Source organism: Pteropus medius, unplaced genomic scaffold (assembly GCF_902729225.1).
Source record: "Pteropus medius unplaced genomic scaffold, Ma_sr-lr_union100, whole genome shotgun sequence".
NCBI classification, from domain to species: Eukaryota; Metazoa; Chordata; class Mammalia; order Chiroptera; family Pteropodidae; genus Pteropus; species Pteropus medius.
In genome coordinates this window covers 7,575,039-7,594,260 of record NW_024340699.1, presented here as the reverse complement: position 1 = coordinate 7,594,260, position 19,222 = coordinate 7,575,039, and the positions used below count along the sequence as shown (strand labels likewise).

Genomic DNA, 19,222 nt, shown 5'->3' with positions numbered 1-19,222 from the left:
GCATTCCCTAGGCTAGTTCCCTAGATTATGGCTGCATCACCCAAAACTTATTGTTAAAGGCAACTATCTCGAAGGTGCCATCAGCTCAGGAGAGCAGTTACTAAAAAGAACGAAGAGAAACACATTCCTTAAATCCAAGGAAGACTAGATTAGACAAACGTGCCTCTTTTCTCATCATGTCCCATGGTGCCTTTTCCATTCTTTCTAACAGCGATCAAGCTCACACCCACAATCATAAATGATCTCAGATCCGAAAACATTCTAATGATCTACAGTCAATAGGCCCAAGCTAGAATGTATCCTCCTTTTTGTTGCCCCAGTCTACCACTGCCCTTTTAAAGCTAGATCAATAAGGACATCTTGAACACATCTCAACCCGCACCAAGTGCTAAATGATACAAAAAGACCAAAGAAATGACCCTTGTCTTTAAGTGGTGACAGTCTAATGTTGACACAAGTGACTTATATGCATGAAATACCAAGAGAATATTACAAATCAGAATGTAATGAGGTGCTAAATTGAATAAGGCGGACGATAAGACTGTTGTGCAAGTCTGACTCCCTCTGTTTGGGCAGAGTTGGTTGGGAAAGCTTTGGGGAAAAGATGGGACCTGTGCTTAGATAGATACTGGGTTAGCAGTGAGGAGGAACGGTAGTTACAGTATCTTCTTTGTCTCGTGCCATCCTAAGCCTGAAATTCTTCAACAAGGCTAGGGGCTGGGTTGGGATAAAGAGCTAAATCCCTAACAACTCCACAGGGCTCCCAAATCAACTGAAGTAGCTACAGACAAATCTCCAGATTCAGTAAAAATGCTCCAGTGCCTAACCATTCACGTTCATAGCAACTTCTGTCATCTCAGACTCATAGCCCCTAATCACTACGTATTTGTGGAATGAAATATATCTGAGAATATTAAACAGCTACCACTTTGGGGTCCTAACATTGTATTAAGTGTTCTGCATGCCCAATCTCTTGTACTTTCTTATTTTTTTTTCTTTTTATCAAAAGAAAAATGCATGTAGTTTAAAGTATCAAATAGTTATACAATGTTTGGGTTCAAAAATAGTAATTCTTTTCCATACCATCAATTTCTTCCTTCCCAGAGGCAACCACATTTGTTTTTGTTTTTTAGCTGATTATTATTTTTTATCTCTAGATTATAAATAATATGCTTTGCTGCTATTTCTTGCATTTTCAATTTTAGGCATTATCTAGGAACTTCTTGCTATAGAAGATGCAGATCTGGCTTTTTCCTTGACTTGCTCAGTCCACACATGTACCTTTTCCATTTCCCTCTCCTCCTGGTATAATGCTTAGATCGCAATTCAATGTTTATACATCATTACGGCCATGCAAATGCTACTCCGAGCTGAGCCATGTAACACACTGACTATTTTTTATCTTTTGAGTATGTGTGTGGGTGTATATACATATACATATACATATGTGTGTGTGTGTGTGTATATATATATATGTGTGTGTGTGTGTGCATTTTTTGTTTGTGGTTTTTTTTCTGGAGTCGTGTTCTTAAAAAACTACTTAAATTTCTACATATTTATCACTCTGGAGATTGATTTCTTTGGGTCAAGTTCCTGTTATACTGCTTAATCTCTATGTATCTTTAGGCGAGTTACTTAACCTCTCTGTGCCACGGTTTTCCCAGGTGTAAAATAGGGATGATGATAATCTCAAACCACAGTGTAATGGTGTCAATGTCCTCCAGCCACAACACCAACAAAGGCACAATGTGATCAAAGTTGGGTTGATTAACTAACTCATCGCAAGGAGGGAGAAGACACACAGTGAAGAGCCATGGGTGCTTCAGTAGGAGGGTATTAGAAAGGGCTGTGATAGGTGGCTTTAGGAAGGGCTCAAAGAAATAGGTTCACTCTGATTTTGATGCCGCAGAGTGGGGATAATTCTATGGTCTGACATCTCGATATATTTTATCCATGGGAAGGGCTGACTAGAAGAGTCTAAAACTGTAGTTGGTAGAAAAAGAGCAGTTACACATTTTAGCTTGGAGAGGGGGATGCTTTGTATTTTTGTGTTTGTGTTTCTATCTATGTTTAGGCCATGTTATAAAGTGAACTTGTTTTTACTTTTTCTCATTTCATCCCAGTCACAGAGTGGCCTTGCTGAGTGTTGGTGTTCTGCAAGATTGTTTATGGTCAAGAAGAGAAGACCATAACCCAGCTGAGAATGCCAGGCTAGCTCCTAAGAGCATTGACGCCTGGATGTTAGTGTCAGGCCAGTCCCCAGAGTCAAGGGCTGCTTTTATCTTTCTCGGTGATGAGGATTAAATGGGTTAACATTTGTAAAAATAATGAGAACGATGGCCATTATGAAATAAGTCCTTAAAAATGTTATACGATACTGAAAGTCTAGGAAACAAAAACAGATAAGTTGGAAAATACCAAAATTAAAAACTTTTGCACATCAAAGGACACTGAACAGAGTCAAAAGGCAACTGCCAGAATGGGAGAAAATATTTGCAAATCATATTTCTAATAAGTGATTGATGTCCAGCATACATAAAGAACTTCTACAACTCAACAACAACAAACAACAAACAACCTGATTAAGAAGTGGCCAAAGGACCTGAATAGACAATTCTCCAAAGAAGATACACAAATGACCAATAAGTACATAAAAAGATATTCAACATCATTACATTGTTAGGGAAATGCAAGCCAAAGCCACAATGAGATACCACTTCATATGCATTAGGATGGCTACTATAAAAAACAAAAACAAAAACAAAAACAGAAAATAAGTGTTAGCAAGAATGTAGAGAAACTGTAAGCTTGTACATTGCTGGTGGGAATGTAAGATGGTGTAGCCACCGTAAAAAACATTATAGCATGTTGTCTGACAATTAAACCCAGAATTACTAGCTGATCCAGTGATTCTACTTGTGGGTACACACCCAAAAGAAGTCAAAGCAGGCATTCGAACAGGAATTTGTACATCAGTGTTTACAGCAGCATTATTCATAATAGCCAAAAGGTGGGAACAAGCCAAGTATCCACTGATGAGTGCATAAACAAAAATAAGTGATATCTAGATAGCAAAATATTATTCAGCCTTAAAAAGGAAGGAAATTCTGACATATACTCTAACATGGATGAATCTTGAAGACATTATACTCAACGAAACGAGCCAGTCACAAAAGGACACATATTGTATGATTCCACTTACATGAGTACTTACAGCCGTCCAATTCTAGGAAGAGGAAATAAAAGGATGGTGGTCAGCCTGGGGGAGGGGGATGGGGAGTCAGAGTTTCATGGGCTCAGAGTTCTGTTGGAGATGAAAATGTTCTGAAGACAGAAGGGGTGCTGGCTGCACAACTATGTGAAGGGACTTAAGGCTGTAGAACTTGTACATTGAAAAAGGGTAAAAATGGTAAGTTTCCTATTATCCGTATTTACCATACTAGGTGTTTGTTAAATTAAAAAGTAAACAATATCAAACTTGATCTCTGTTCCAACTCTCTAAATCTCCTTTCAAGATACTTAGATGCATCCGAATGTTATTTAATATTCCTAACAATCTGAGGAGTTGTAGACTCTAGTCCTGTTTTACAGATAAAAAGCAAAACAAAACAACAACAACAACAACAAATAAAACTGAGATACAGATTAAATAAGTCATTCAAGGTCATAGTGTTAGAAAGTAGTTAGCTATGATTTGAAGGCAAGTAGTATGGACTTCAGAGTCCCCATTTTTAAGAATATAGTGATTTTTAATTATCATTTTTGGGAGGAGTCTAAGAGGATCACCAGGGGCTGAGGCTATAACTGCCCATTGAGAAAAGAAATCTATTCTTTCATTTAACAGAGAATCGAGACATCTCTAACAAGGGACTGGGGTCACATTTTAAAGTGGCTCTTGAATATTATGCAGAGAAGCCAGTTAGAATTAATTGTAGTCTTTAAAGGAATTTGGGAGAAGCTGAAGATTCTGGGTAAAAATCGCTAGGGTAGGGAACTGTTAAGATGTCACACTGAGCCCCCGGGACATCTTGCCCAGGACAACTTTTTGTATGTACCTAGAAGCCAGGGACGGAGACGGAGAGGTGGAATGTACACAGTGCTTATCGATCTTGAGAATTTTGTCAATAGCTACATTATTTGCTGAGCAGGAGCAGTTCTGGGCTGTATGTCACTTCCATAGTGTGTATCTCCAAAGGAATCACCTGTCTGTCTTGCTTGTGAGCTCACATGCACTGTGGTGTGGAAATTGCCAGGCCGGAAATCGCTGGACCTACAAACTACTTGTGTGTGTGTGCGCGCGTGCGCGTGTGTGCGCACGAGGGTAGGGGAGTGTGGGGGTACAAAAGAAGGGACAAGTGAAAAGCAAAGGCCCAATCTCTGTTTGCTACACGGCTGGGCCAGTTAGCAGTGTCCACAGAGTCCCGAGGACGATCAATTCCCAGTTCTCAGGGTGGAGACCTTGTTTAGGAGGCGGGCTGAGGTGCACTGGTCAGCAGTGGTGATGCTACGCTTTTTCCCCTGGCCGCCTTCAGCGTTTTCAACCAAGTGTCATAGGACTCCAAACCACATTTTCCAGCTGCAGCAAGGAAACTGCCAGGAGCTGCTTTGCATGACTGTGTGGATCTCAGTTTTGTCAATGGCCCAGAGGGCAGAGTGAAATCCACAGTCCAGGAAGAGGGGTCAGAGGGCCTGTAAATGCGGGGACAGCCTGATCTAGCTGGATGCAGGGAACTTACAAACACAGAGCGTTAGAGCAAGGAGGGACGCTCGGAGGCCCTTCCGGCCAATGCCCACCCTACGCAAGTGGGGAAACTGAGTGCGGGATGTTTTACTGACCCACTGAAGATCATGCGGTGAACTAGAGACAGAAAACCCAAGTTCCACTTTGGAGCTTTCCCAGCACACTCTTGCTTCCCACATGTATCAGACCATAAGAATGACCAATGCCCCTTAATATGATGCTTTCATTGTCTTCTATACATCTGAATAAGCCGCACAAATATTTTGGAGGTTAATATTTAACAGGGCGGGAAGGGGAAAAGTCCTTGGAATTAGAAGATTGTGTTTGAAACTCAGGTCCTTCACCTCCCAGCTTTGCAACTTTGAGCAAGTTACTGAACTTCATTGTGTCACGGCTTTCTCACCAATAAAATGGGTACAACGGTGGGGTTAAATAAAGGTTAACGAAGTGAGGTGTACAGAGTCCTTAGCATAGCAGCTGGCGTGGAGCGGGAGAGGGCTTCGGGCTGAGAGCCGAATCTGGTGTGGCTGTGCATTTGGAGCAAGATTGGGGGCTGTTTCTGTGCCCTCTATAGCCCTGAGACAGTTCACTGAACTTGGCCTGCACTGCCTGGGGGCTGGGAACTGCTCTGGAGATGAGGCAGCAAGGGCTACACCACTGCCTGGGTGCCAGGTAGCTTTGCATGTCTGACCCACACATACAAGCTGACAGAAGAAGAACTGGGGACCCAGCGGGTCACACACAAAAGAAATCTGACTTAGGAAAGCGAATGATGGTGGGACTTAATTTCCCAAGCCCAGAATCCAGAGTGACAATGAAGCTTCTCCTGGACAGGTGCAGTCTCCTTTAGCCGAGGATCCTATTGGGTTTCCTGGATTGGCTATGCCACTACTAGTCATGATGTGATTAAATACTATTTTCAAAACCTTCCCATTTACTGATGAAATACAAAGTTCTAACATATCTAAAACAGGCAAAACAAGTCAGATATAGGTATATTGAATATGCTTTCTAAAAGAAGTATATTCCCCCAAGCTGAGACATGATCTACCTTCCTTCCCCATCATTACCCATTTTTTCATAATATATGATGGAGGCCATAAATTTATAAAACGAAGGACCTGATACCAGGACCAGGAGGTCTCTGTACGATGGAGTGAAGCCAAGAAGAGGAAGAAAAGCATAGAAAGAACAGACTATAAAGTTAAAATGCAGTGCCCTAGAAGAGGTGGGATAAGCAGCCTCACAATGTACAATGACTTAAAAAAAATTAGTTGGTATTATCAGCACAGCACAATCATCAATGTGCATAATAATTGCTGTGAGCTATTTTGGAAATTCTAAACTAAATTAAATCACAGTGGGCATAATCTGCTTAAGAAGGCAAGAAAATTTATAACATATTAGAGGAAAAATTCTTCATGGAACCTAAAACATATAAGGGAAAGAAGTTTCATTAATTAGAAAAAAATACTATAGATTCCCTTCTTCTTCATTTAAATTCAGCCCCATGGCTGATGGGAGATGCCCAATAAATAAGGTTGTCTTTAGTTTTCAATGAGAGGATCTAAAGTCTAACCTCTCTATGGCTGTCAAGACAAATTTGTAACAGAACAACTACTTTTTAGGTTCTGGGTGGTGACTATAACCTCATGGTTAGCTAATTCCCATAAAGATTTAGTTATGAGCAATGACATCTAAGGTCTATTGTCTACGGGACATGCAGTTTATACGGTTCTTTATAGAACTAAGGTGTATCCATAGATCAAGTTTTGTCCTTGGGCTGTGCAATTTTTGGATATTTGTAGAACTTTTTTTTTTTTAATTGAGAAGGCTTCCTATGGTTTACGTGGAGGGAGGTTATAAGAAATCTTGACAGGAAATTCTTTACAAATTAATATGCATTATAGCACATTAATTTGGCCATCTAGAATTGTCTCCTTTCAGAGGAATTCCTTTCTGGCCTCACTATGAGGATTCGCAGTATTTCCCTGAAACAGCTGATTTGTTTTTATCTCAGGGATGTTGTGTATCATGTTCTTTCTCTGTTTCTCTTTTTGCTTTGGCTTCTAGGAAGCTTCGAATCAAGTATTCGTCGATCTTAAATAACAGAACAGGACTTTACATATATGAGCCTATCTGTATGCTTTTCCCTCTAGATTTTTCCTATACCTTTATTACATTATCGAAGTATAGTTTTCCAGTTTTTTTTTTTTTAAAAATCGTCATAAGCTTTCACAAATCATTGGGGAGATGTAAGAAAAGGAATGAATAAATAAATGGATGGAAGGATGGATGGATGGCTAAATGAGTGAATGAATAACCGAAGCTTTTTTGCTTTATAGTGCTAGATGAAGAAGACAATCATTTAATTAGCTAGGTAACTGAATTCTTGGACCACTCTAAGCAACCCAAATCTTGCTGGTTTTGATGTACTGTTTTCATTAGAATTAACCAAGGCACTGAGATTTTAAAAAGGACCAGGGCATAGTTAACGTGCTTAGTTACAAACTGAGACCCTCCAACTGGGACAGCTTTCTTGCCACAGAAGAGGGACTGAAAGGGACCTAGCAGAGGCATCCTGGTTACATGACTTCTGTATGGTTTGATGTGACTAATGAGTGTTCTAAACCCCTTTATTTAGACTTTTAAGAAAACTAAAACTCATTCTTCTATGAGAGCAGAGGTAAGCCAATGCCTTTGATGGCAGTGTGGCTGCCCGTATGTTTTCTGTCTCAAATGCTGAGAGCAAAGTGCAAACCCTATTCTGATTTGGAGGGTAGCTTATCATTCTTGCATCTGTGGGGACCACTATTATGCTGCCACTCAGATCCAGATTATTGTTTCCAGATGAGTTATTTCATAGGATTTGATATTATACTGCTGTATATAAGAAATATCTCTGGAGCTCACCTGGCCAGGCAGAAGGCAGAACACAGGAAGAGCCACTTGCTGGAACTTGGATATCTTGAGGGGAAGGGAAATGCCACTCTTTTGAGCATCTCACTAGCCGTCCCTGAGTACCTGCTCAAATGGCATAGATCAAAGGTTACAGCAATTTGGCTCCAAAGGTGCCGAGATTTTAGTACCGTCCACTAAAGAATGCAGTACAGTCATAGAAAATAATGACAGTCAAACCATAAACGTAAAGTTTTGTTGTTGCTTCAAGGAGCTTTTCTTGTTGTCAAAAACATTTTAGTTGTGTAGTTTATGTCCAGCTTGTATCTTTAGAACAAAGGTTCTTAGGGCGGGAAATGTGAACAGCGACTCATCAATGATGGGCTTCGCTAATGTCAGATAATAACAGAAACAGTAAGAGGACAGCAGGAAATAATTTTTCACTGTCATGTATGGGCTGACTGTGTTGGAGGGGGTTTTATTTCATCTAAGAAAGAGATAGACCAAATCGATACCAGATCTTCAGGACACAAGGTCATTGCCAAGAGACTGACTAAAAAGAATTCTGTGTAATTAACCAACTAAACATAACGCAACCCATGACATGGTCACTTTGTTAGTGCCATGGCACCCACCCCGCAAATCCAGCCCTTGTCATCAAACTCAATTTAGGATACCCAGGAACATTTCTGCACTTTGCATCTTCTGTGTCAAATTCTATTTTCAATCCTTTATGTCAAATTTAAATTCATGGCCACTGCATTCAGATCTTGATAGAATCCTCAATTTGTCCTGGACCCCAAATCCATTCCATAAGACACATGTGCGTGCACGCACGAGCACGCACACACACACAGATGTGAATGCACACATATATGAATTTGATTGTCACTCACTTTAGCTAAGTCAGAGTCTAGAATTTTGAATGACTGACTGCCTGTTGGTGAGAGCTTTACGTCCTCAGGTAAGTGTGCTCTGAAAACAAGGGTACTGCACAATGGGGTCTTCACCCCTTAGGTGAAGTAATCATATCAGCACAGCTCTTGTTTGGGATGAAAATGGACCCTCAAATTTTCTGTGACATTTTCCCCTTTTTCTGAAGCTTAAATCCCTATCAATCTTAACTGAGCTGAACAAATTGGTGTGAGTGATGAAAAATGGATCAGTTTGCCTCTGAACATACAGATCTGTTGTGTCCACCAAAATGAGGTCTTGATTAGGCATAAAGCCAACAAAAATACCCTATCAACAACTTACAATCAGAAACAACATCTGAAAGAAAAGAAATCACTCACAGCATTATCACTAAGAATACATTGTAGACAGCTCCGAAATACGAACTGACCTCTCTTAAGGAAGTCATCTTTGCTTGGGTATCCATATATGCATAAAAGGATATAGTTTTTAAAGCTCATTTTCTCGCTAATAATTGTCTGTTTTTAAAAAGCTATCAGCAGGTGCACCTCATTTCAAAAGCCTCTTGTCCTTCATAATACAATATTCATCACGATTACATAGTATGAAATAAAAAGCAGCAAAACATAAGTGAGGATAGTTCATTTAATGCAACATAATCTCTGCAGCAAAAAAAAAAAAAATGGTTCTGTAGCTAAAATCAGGTTCTGATGAAAGAAAAAGGGAATATATTTCCACATATTTTTAATTACATAGAATTTCCTCAAACATGATTTTTCATAATATATTCCATTAAGTTAACATCATATTTGAAGAAAGAGCATTTTCCGATTTCATTTTAAGCCTGATTTTGAGCAATTACAGTGTCATTGTTCTGCGGTAGAAAGGTTGAATTCATTTACTGTGTGGTTATGCTAGTTATGATTGATGTCTCTTCTCCAAATGATAAACCAATCACCCCAATGATGTAATGTCATTTTAAGAGTGCCATAATCACATTTCTCTCAAACTAGAAGCTCTGATGAGTTCTAATAAAGATTTATGGTAGATTAAAGGCCTTCATAATATCAACAATGGATTGCTCATTTGATGAGAGATTTGATTAGGTAATTTTTTTTGAAAAAGAATATGAGTTTACTAAATATATCAGGCCTGGCTTTGAAGAAGGGCATGGGCCATCATAAGGAGCAGTTCATCATCCCATCTCCAGAATGAATCATCTTGAATGTATTTAGGAGTTTCTCTCTAATTGCAGAGGTTGAGGCCAGTGGTGGAATACAGTCATGGACAGAGCCAAAGCACAGTATCATCAGAGAACAGTCTTGGCATGAAAAGCAATGTATGGTTTTGACAGGACACATTAGTGAACACCATGAGTGGCCAGTTCAGAAGATAACTCCAAAACCTTTGAGTCAGGAGCAATTAATATCTACAAATGTCTCCCCTTGGGCCATGGGTACATAACCCTAGATACTGTTCACTCCTACATTCTTGTGTTTTCTGAATGTATCACCAACAGGAGAAATCAAAATAAGGCATGATTATTGCTGGGCCTGGGGCAATTTCACCTAAGATTTGAGGTTGAGAGCTAAGGCAGTAGCCACGAAATCCTCAAAAGTGGGATAGAACTCCAGGACCAATTTCTCTGCTCTGTGAATATGAAAGCCACAATGAGAACTAGGGATTTAGAGGCAGTGCTTATCATGGTACCACGTGACCAGCTTGCTAAATTCAAGTACAGTGGCACAAGTAAAGGATTATAGGGGAAGTCACCACCCAAACACCTTAGACTCAGAAAGACGTTCCATATTCATGTCAAGGGAACACATTATCATAGCAAAATCACCTAAACAAACAAGGAAGAAAAGTCAGAAGCCAATCATCAAAAACAAGAGATCTGAGATGCACATAAACTGGGCATATGAAGGGTTCCAGGGTCACCTGGCTATGACCAGAATCATAATAATACAAAAGTCACATTCTATTGTCTCTTTGCACGTTACCTTTGAGACTGGCGTGTTCTCACGTGCAGCAGTGGGCAAATTCCTTCCTGCCCAAAGAGGAAGGAATAAGCAAACTCTGTTCAGATAAGCAAAGCCTTATCTGTGACCTTCAACAAGTGTGCCCTGGAACTGCAATGCCACAAAACAACCAACGTGTTTCACCTTGATACTTCCCCCACATCAACTTTTCCCCGGCCCTTGTTTCAAAGTTGTCATTTTGCTGGAGACTCACATTGTCAAGCACACAACACCGCACATTCAGACACCACAGTTTTCCTTACCACTGCCGGAGGCTTGCTGGGGCCCTGAGCATGCTCTGAGCAGGTATGAATTGGGGGAGAATTCCTCATCAGGGTTGGTGTCCATGATCTGATGGGAGGTATTGCTGTCTAGCAATGGCATCTGGCAGCTAACGGGTGGAGGATTATGGGAGCTAGGCAGCTGAGCAGATGGGAGGAGGCTAGACGAGGATGTAGGTGGAATGGGACGACCTGGGAAAGAGGACAGAGGGGTCAAAGGTCAGCAATGAGTGTCATGAGAGCATTCAGAGAAAGTTACATTGAAATCACCTTGCAATAAAAATACCTTGGGGGGGGAAAAAAAAAGAGGATAGAAAGAAAAGAAAATGTTCCAGATGTATTTTTTCGAGTGGTGTGATGTCTCTCCAAATGGCTAAATTCACACTCACACTACCAGTAATTAGTTGCATGTTTCAGAAAGCCGGCATGAATAGACATAGCCATCTACGCAGCCAACATGGAACCAGTCTGGAAAATGTCCACTTCTTTCTTTGTCCCCTGCTGCTGTCCTAACCTAAATCCACATCATCTCTCACTCAACTGTCTCCTGGCTGATCTCCCTGTGTCCACTCTTGTCACACACCCATCTACTCTCAATTGTCCCCATGTCTTCTCTGTAGCCAGGACGGCATTTTAAAGACAGAGACCAGGTCATATCGTGCCCCTGCCTGGCACTTGCCAGTGGCTTCCTGTGGCATGCAGAAAGAAATCCCAACTCTTTAGGGTGACCTCTGTGTCTTGCCTACTCTGACATGAGCTGCCTTTCATTTCCCTCTCCACTTGGCCCCTCATTTTCCAGCCAAAGTGGCCATCTTTACTTCTGCTGCCTGAACAGGCCCCATCATTCCATCTTCACAGACTTTACACTTCTTGTCCCCTCTGTGGGACATTCTCCCCCATCTGCCACCCCACTAATATTCACAGTCCTGCTTTTTCATTCGAGCCTTCCCTGATTGTCTTTTTGAAAGTTGCTCACCTATCTTCTCTAGCCTATTAATTAGCCTGTTTAAATATGTTCATAGCCTTTGTTACCATCGGAAGATGGACCTTTGTCTATTTTATTCACTCTTGCATCCTTGATGTCTTCCTAACAAACAGTACTTGAACGAATGAATAAATGAAGTAGGCTAAAACCAGATTAATTAGTTTAGATTAGAGTGGAGGAGAGGTGGAAAGGGTGACACATTTGCATCCCAAAGAGCTGACCGATGCCCCTACTCTCTCCACCATGAGGTGTTTTTTTTTTGGAGTGGGGGGAGGTGTACCACAGGAAATTCCTATAAATAGCAGCACAGCCACTTCAGGCCACGAAGAGGAGCAGCCAGCCTGGTGGGAGATGTGCAGTGATTTGGCATTGCCCTTGAGTCAAGAAGTCCTCCCGCATGGAAGGCTGCGTCAACCTCTCTGTTCACATGGCGAGGAGCTCCTGGCAGCCAGATTGCTGCGGATAATTGCCATGTGTACTTTCACCCAAGTTACCCTTACATCGGATGGTCCTCGCAAGTGTTGCCTGCTGGTTGGTTCATTTGGGAAGCTCAGAAAGATGAGCCAGGAGTAGCAGCCCACAGGATATGCCCCAAAGCCAGGAGTACAGAGGAAAGGGTAAGGTGTTGAGAAAGCAAATGGAAGAGTCGAGTTTGAGTTTCAACTCAGACAACAAGCTCCTGAGTCAGAATCAATATGTTTTCCTGCTTTTAGATGTACTATATATGGGGAGACAGTTTCAGGCACCTCAAATGAATGCCAATTTTTGTCGTTGCTTTTATAATTCCATTTCCTAATCTATTCCTCACTGTGTGAAATGTTGTTGATAGATCAGTTTGGCTCAATATAATATACAGATGCCTCTTATGTGCCCTCTGAGACACTGTAGAAGCAAAAATAAGCAAGGCATCATTCCTGCCCTCAGAGAACTCACGGTACAGCAGGGGAGGCAGACAGGATGTCACTTCACTGCCACGTGATAAAGAGCAGGACGGTAGTGTGTAAAGATATGGTGCTGTGAGGTAGAAAAAGGGACACTTGGTCCAGCCTGGCCAGGTAGAGGTAGAGGTGAGGAACCCTGGGAATGGTGGTACCTGAGAAATCTTCAAAAGAAGAAGAAAGGAACTTAGGTGAGAGGAAAGTTGATGACCAAGAGCACAGAGGCATCGAACCACTAGCTTCTTACCCTTTTAAGGGTGGTAGTGAAAAAAGAAATAGGAGATAAGACACTCCTAAATGTTAGGGGCTACTTCCCAGGAACACAACTACTGCCCAGAATCACCCCTGAAATAGACCAACTGATAAATGGAGTTTGACTTGAAAAATTCAATTCATTCATAACTGGGAGCCAAGAATATGAAGCACGATATTCTTGCCAGATGACCCAGCAAAGTTAGACTGAACACTTCAGAGTTTCACCAGAATCAGTACTCACCTTCCCCCATAGGTCTCTGTCTAATAATAATAGCTATCGTTATTATTTTAACTGCTAATGTTTTGTGCGATGACTACCTGACACTCACTGTGTTAGCCACTTTATATATATTACCTCATTTGATTCTCAAAACAATCCTATGAGGTTAGAGGTATTATAATCCCCATTTCATAGGTGGGGGAAACTGAGGCACAGAGAGGCGAGATGCTATAGCTGGTAAGTGACATGGGCCAGGAGACAAACTCAGGTTTGTCTAGTCCCAAATCCACTCTCCAACTGCTCTGCAGAGTGTTTTCCCTAACAGCATGGTGACAAAAAAGGAACAAGGTGACATACAAAAAAAGGGGGTGATTTACAGGAAATCATGTTCCGGTTTCCCAGCTCCCAATCTCAAGGCACTCTCAAGATTTCAAATCAGAAACATTTCTTTGAATAACCATTTATGGCAGCCATCATCCAGCAGAGTTCAAAGCTTTTCTCGTAATTTTGTTACGAAGTTCAAAGTGGCTTCTTCGTCGCAGTGTTACTCTCTGCCTTCTTCAAGGCTCCTGAATGCAGAGGTGTCCTGACCAGGCCACTGTGAAGTTCGTGTTGACGTCCATTTAGCAGCGAGGCTCTGGTAGCAACAGATTTCCACTCACAATCAATAGGCTTTAAAGTTTGTATTGAGGCATATCTGAGACTGCACGTTGAAGAACAAGGATGGCTGGAAGCCAATTTTTAAATTCCTTTGAGTGACTGAGGTGGAACTGAAGTTCAAGTGCAATTTTCCAGGAGGCTGATATGATAGTTGCTGTGAAATCATTCTTTATATGAACTTTTTGAAATTTTGTTCAGCATGAATTCATTTCATATAGTACAGACAGAACTGCTTTTTAATTTATACAAATACAGACAATGGAAGAGCAGTCATAACACAATGGGGTTACTTCGGTGTATTGAAATACACATCACAGAACTGTGTGATTCCTGTTACTTTAAATCTGTGCTTTGGTAGCATCTTAAACTTTGCTTGCTGGTACCTACCATTCATTACTTGGGAAATTTCTCAGTCCCTTAATCTGCCCCCAATCAGATTGTACGCTGCTCTCTATTTGCTATGTCAGTTGCTAATTTTGTTCATTTATGCTACATTTTCCCCCCTGACTATTCCAACTGACAAAGACCATCTGTACAGACACAGACAGGTTCCAAAGTACAGGGGAGAAAGCTGGAACTTATGCAGGCTCACTTTATAGACCATGATTTCTTTCTAAAATACTTAGTGTGGGATGGGCATGTAACTATGCACTTATTTGGTTCCTACTTTATGTACTAGGGAGACCCCCTGACCCCCAAAATTATGTTTGAAGTCCATTTTGAATGGGTATAGAGTCCCTGGAAAATATATAGAAAACCATGTTTAACTGATCTATTAAAAAGCAAGAGGAAACATACAAAGGCAGCAATATGTCATTCATTAAACTCATATGGTCTTGCGTATGTGTGGGTGTGTATGTGTGTGTTTTCCAAGATCCCCACATAAATCAAAGTCTAACTAATTATTTGTGGTGACTGGATTCCTCACAACCTTAAAAATGGGGGGACTAATTCAAATTCTTCTAATTTATCTGTTTCCAAATGAGATTATGTGATAGTTTCGAACTCAAAATTTTTCTGATTAAAAGACCCAGCTGGATAAAGCAGTTCCGTGGTAACTGATACATTGGTGGTGGCTGTTCGGAATGCTGCACTGAGAAGGATTCTGAAGATGACCTGGGTTCAGTGGGGACAGTGCCATCGTCAATTAGAAAATATATGGACTAGCAGTGGGTGAAAGGTGGCAGATGCACAGTGCTTCTTTGCCAGCCATGCTCCAGACCATTTATCATCTGCTTCAGCCATACTGGAAAACTTTATCCTACACCATCTGTGGTTGAAGTCACATTGCTCTAACTCCCACTGTCTCAATTACAGTACCATTTTTCTCCTTAAATTGATTTGGATCTTGATTTAGTTCTCCCACCCAAGATTAAAGGGCTACAATCTCCTTTCTATCCCCAGAGCAGTAAATATTATTTATGAAATTGCTGCTCGGCCCAACTGTTGTTAATATATCCCCTAATTTATGATAGAGGGTGTGTTGCAAATCAGGTCTCAAAATTTACTTAAAACAACTGGTTCTTTTTTCATTCAAAAGATTAATGGCAAGCAGATATTAAAATGTTCTGTGTAGACCCTGCATAATTGATCTATGCAGTGATGGGGTGTCAGGATATTTGGTGGACCAGAGAGACATGATCGAGTTTAAAAAAAAACAAAAAGAAATAAACGAAACAAAAAAAAGTTACCAGGAGCAATTAAATGTACAAGAGTAAGTTCAATGACTTTGTTACCCTTACGTATGTGATCTGTTTTGTGCTAAGAACTGAGCTAAGATTTTGCATGCATTTTTCTGTTTTAACATTCACAACTTCCCTACGAACAAAGCAGTATTATCATCTCCATTTTCTAGTGAAGAAACTGAGGCTCAGATGGACTAACTTTCCCAGCACTGCAGGCTAGCAGACGTCAGACTGGCTGGGATTTGAATCCAGGCAGTCTGACTTCAAAATCCAAGCCTTGAATGGTTCATTCCACTATTTCTCCCATTAGACAAGACTGATTGCTAAAAAAAAAAAATGAATGAGTTGTGAACCCCAAGCTCAGTCCTCTTCTGGAATGCACATAGAGGTCATCCTAAGGAGGTAATTAACTATGGGTAGAAACAAAGCTCCTTCTAGAAATAGCCAGAGTGACCGCTCTCACAGAATAAATGATGTCTAAAGAAAGCAAGCAATTCTTAAGTTAAAAACTGGAAATCTTTTGTGGCTTCGTAAGTTCAAGGACTTACAAAAACAGGGCCTTTGTATTAAAGTTGAGTACTGCAAAGTATTAACATAAGGAAAACAGTTGGTTAGGGGATAATCCTAAGACTTGCTGTTTATTTAGACATCTGACTAAATTATTCATCCCACCCAAATGCTTGGGGTCTGTGAAGTCACTATTTTTGAAAGTGTTTAAAAGTGAGGTACAGGAATACATGTGCAAATAGAAATAATTTTGAAACCTGCATGAAATATTGCTCTCCTTTAATTTATAATGAGTGGATTTTTTAGGAGTATCATCCTGCTTGCTCTTGAGTTCCATGAGAACATTGCTAAGGCAAATGCATCAGATTTTTCAAGTTCTGCCTCGTTCTGCACGGGGCACTTGAGGAGGGCTGTGTGATGGGACAGTCTTCATCAAGCTATGATGGCTTCGAGGAGGTACATGGCAGCCATCACCACAACCACAAAAGGCACAAGGCCTGACAACAACGCTTGCTGGACTCCCCATCTCCAGCTGAATGGGATGTGGATGAAGTCACTGCACATCTATTCAGCCTATTTTATGTGCTATGTATCAGACTCAGGGATTTCATTTAGTCTCCTCCCACCATGATCACAACCCTGTTTAGAGGCTCAGGGATGTTAAGAGCACACGTAAGGGGCAGAGCCAAGATGCACACTCAGGTCTGCGAGCTACCCAAACTACGATGGGCTATTTCTAAACCTGGAGTTGCCTCCCACTCAAGTTCACCAGCTAAATGGTTTCTTTGTCTAATCCAGCGGTCCCCAACCTTTTTGGCACCAGGGACTGGTGCTCCTATGAGAATCTAATGCCTGATGGTCTGAGGTGGAGCTGAGGCGGTGATGCTGGTGTTGGGGAGTGGCTGCAAATACAGATGAAGCTTTGCTGGATCATCCGCCAATCACCTCCTGCTGTGCGGACAGTTGCTAACAGGTCACGCCCAGTACCAGTCCCCAGCCTAAGTCTAATTCATCCCATTCTGAATTTCTACTCTGCTCCAAATGAAACTCTGGTCTCCAATAGATGTGATCACCTCCTCATCTTTTGCAAGTGTTTATTTCTGTCTTCATGTCTGTAGCGTTTCTCTGTGCTCTGCAATTGATTCCCAACTTCTTGGCCTACCTGATGCATCTGTTCTCCAAAGTCCCTGTGAGAAGTAGAGAAGGCACAGACTTTGGAGCCAGGCTGTCTGAGCTCTGCCACTTTCTGTGTGAGTCTGAGCAACTTACTCACCCTCTCTGGGCCTCTCTGAAACAAACCTGACTTCACGTGTTCTTGTGATAATATACATAAGGCCTGGAGAACTGCGTTGACACATAGTAGATGCAAGGGACCCAGAGGGAGCTAAGGAGACTTGCGGCTTATTGGTTCCAGTTGGTTTACAAGCATCTACTTTCTAATATATGAACCAATTTATTCTCCACCTTACCCTAATTTTTTTTTCTTTAAGTCACCTTGAGTTGGTTTTTGTCACTTAGAACTCAAAGCATCCTGCCTGAAACTGGTCAATGAACTCATGTGAGAAGTTGACTTGGCCATCATCATGTAGTTACTCAGAAGAACAGGAAATAAATTCCAGATTTTCTGCTTTTGGAATTATGAAATTTTCATGTTCTATAAGCTGTCTCTATGTTAAATTATGAGAAATCAAACATGCGGGGTCCCAGAGAAACCATTTATGGTGAGAGATATTTAGTTTATTTATAAGAATATCTAAAAAGCAGTAAAAAGAGGGGGGGCCAAGGGAGAGAGAGTGAGAGGAGTTAAGAGGCGGGGGAGAGAGAGAGAGAGAAAGAAAGTGTGTGTGTAGTACTTACGTTAGGTATTGTGTGGTGGGGGGAGATGCAGGCAGATGGCTATTTGCTATCAATTAAGCATGTACTACAGAGGCTTTCCATCCTCAGCATTGGAGAGAAACTCAGATCACCTCCTAGCGGGCGTTGAGCCTTACATGTACCACATTGATCTTGGGGAAGCGTGCGAGAGACTCAATTTCTCACCTACATCTTAAATCTTAAAAAGAGAACAGAGCCAGTAGGTTCAATTATAATTGTAGAATGCAAAATGACTTCAATGAATAGAGCATTTTAAAATTAAAATGTAGACATATATATTTATAGTTTATAGTGATATCATATTATATGCGTATTTATATTCCCTGTAGCAGGCTGTGTATATTTAATGCTGATGTTAGGCTAGATCAGTCATTCTTAACAGGGGACAATTTTCCTCTTGAGGGGGCAGTTAGTTGTCACTTTTGGGGGTGGGGGGAGAGGGGAGAGGATACATCTGGCCTCTGTTGGGTAGAGATCAGAGATGCTGCCCAACAGCCTACAGCGCACAGCATAGTTCCCCACAACAGAGAATTTCTGGCCCCAAATGGCAATGTCACAGAGGTTGGAAAACCCTGGGTCAGCATGTGTGATGGCTGTACTTCTGTATACTTTATGTCACATGGCCAATTTTTAAGTAGCTCTTTTTCCCCAATTGACAATAATTGGGCAGATGTTAGAAGTGAAAATTTTAATTCAGTCAGCTCTTTCCCCCTCCCCACCCTCTGACATCAAACAGATGATAAGCTTAGATTGCCTTTGGGGTACTTAAGTTAGAGACCAGGAAAAGTTCCTGAAACTGAGTGTAATTTGTCAGTGAGGGGAGTTACAGCATGCATACCTTTCTCCAGAACTAGAAAAGACTTGTTTGTCAAGGGAGTTGAGCTGCCTTAATAGAGGCAGGAGATTCGGGGGAGAAAATGCCAACTTGGTTGTGGATTATTGAACCTCACCTGAGGACTTTTCACGAGGCCCTCTCATGTCTTCTCCATGAGGCAATATCAGCCTAACTGGGTTCGCTCTATTCCACATCACCCCATTTAGAGTTCTTATTTTTACAGCAGAAGACCTAATTGCCCTCTTCACTCACACTTCACTGAACTCACGAAAGCCCAGTTAAGCATTTTCTTGAAAACAAATCGTTTTCTGATGGCCCTGGAAAAACTGTCCCGATTTCACACAAGCTATTATACATAATTTATTGGAAGAACGGCGGGCTGTTGGACTCGCCTCAGTTAAAGGGA

General features: G+C 41.3%; 1 protein-coding gene across 1 annotated transcript in view; it reads right to left on the bottom strand.

Annotated features, from left to right (window-relative positions):
* TENM2 (teneurin transmembrane protein 2) overlaps positions 1-19,222 on the bottom strand; it is a 1,175,329-nt gene that overhangs the window by 323,277 nt on the left and 832,830 nt on the right. The window contains exon 7 of the mRNA XM_039877364.1: positions 10,839-11,048. Coding sequence (XP_039733298.1) covers positions 10,839-11,048 — 210 coding nt within the window. The remainder of the gene's footprint in view (positions 1-10,838; positions 11,049-19,222) is intronic.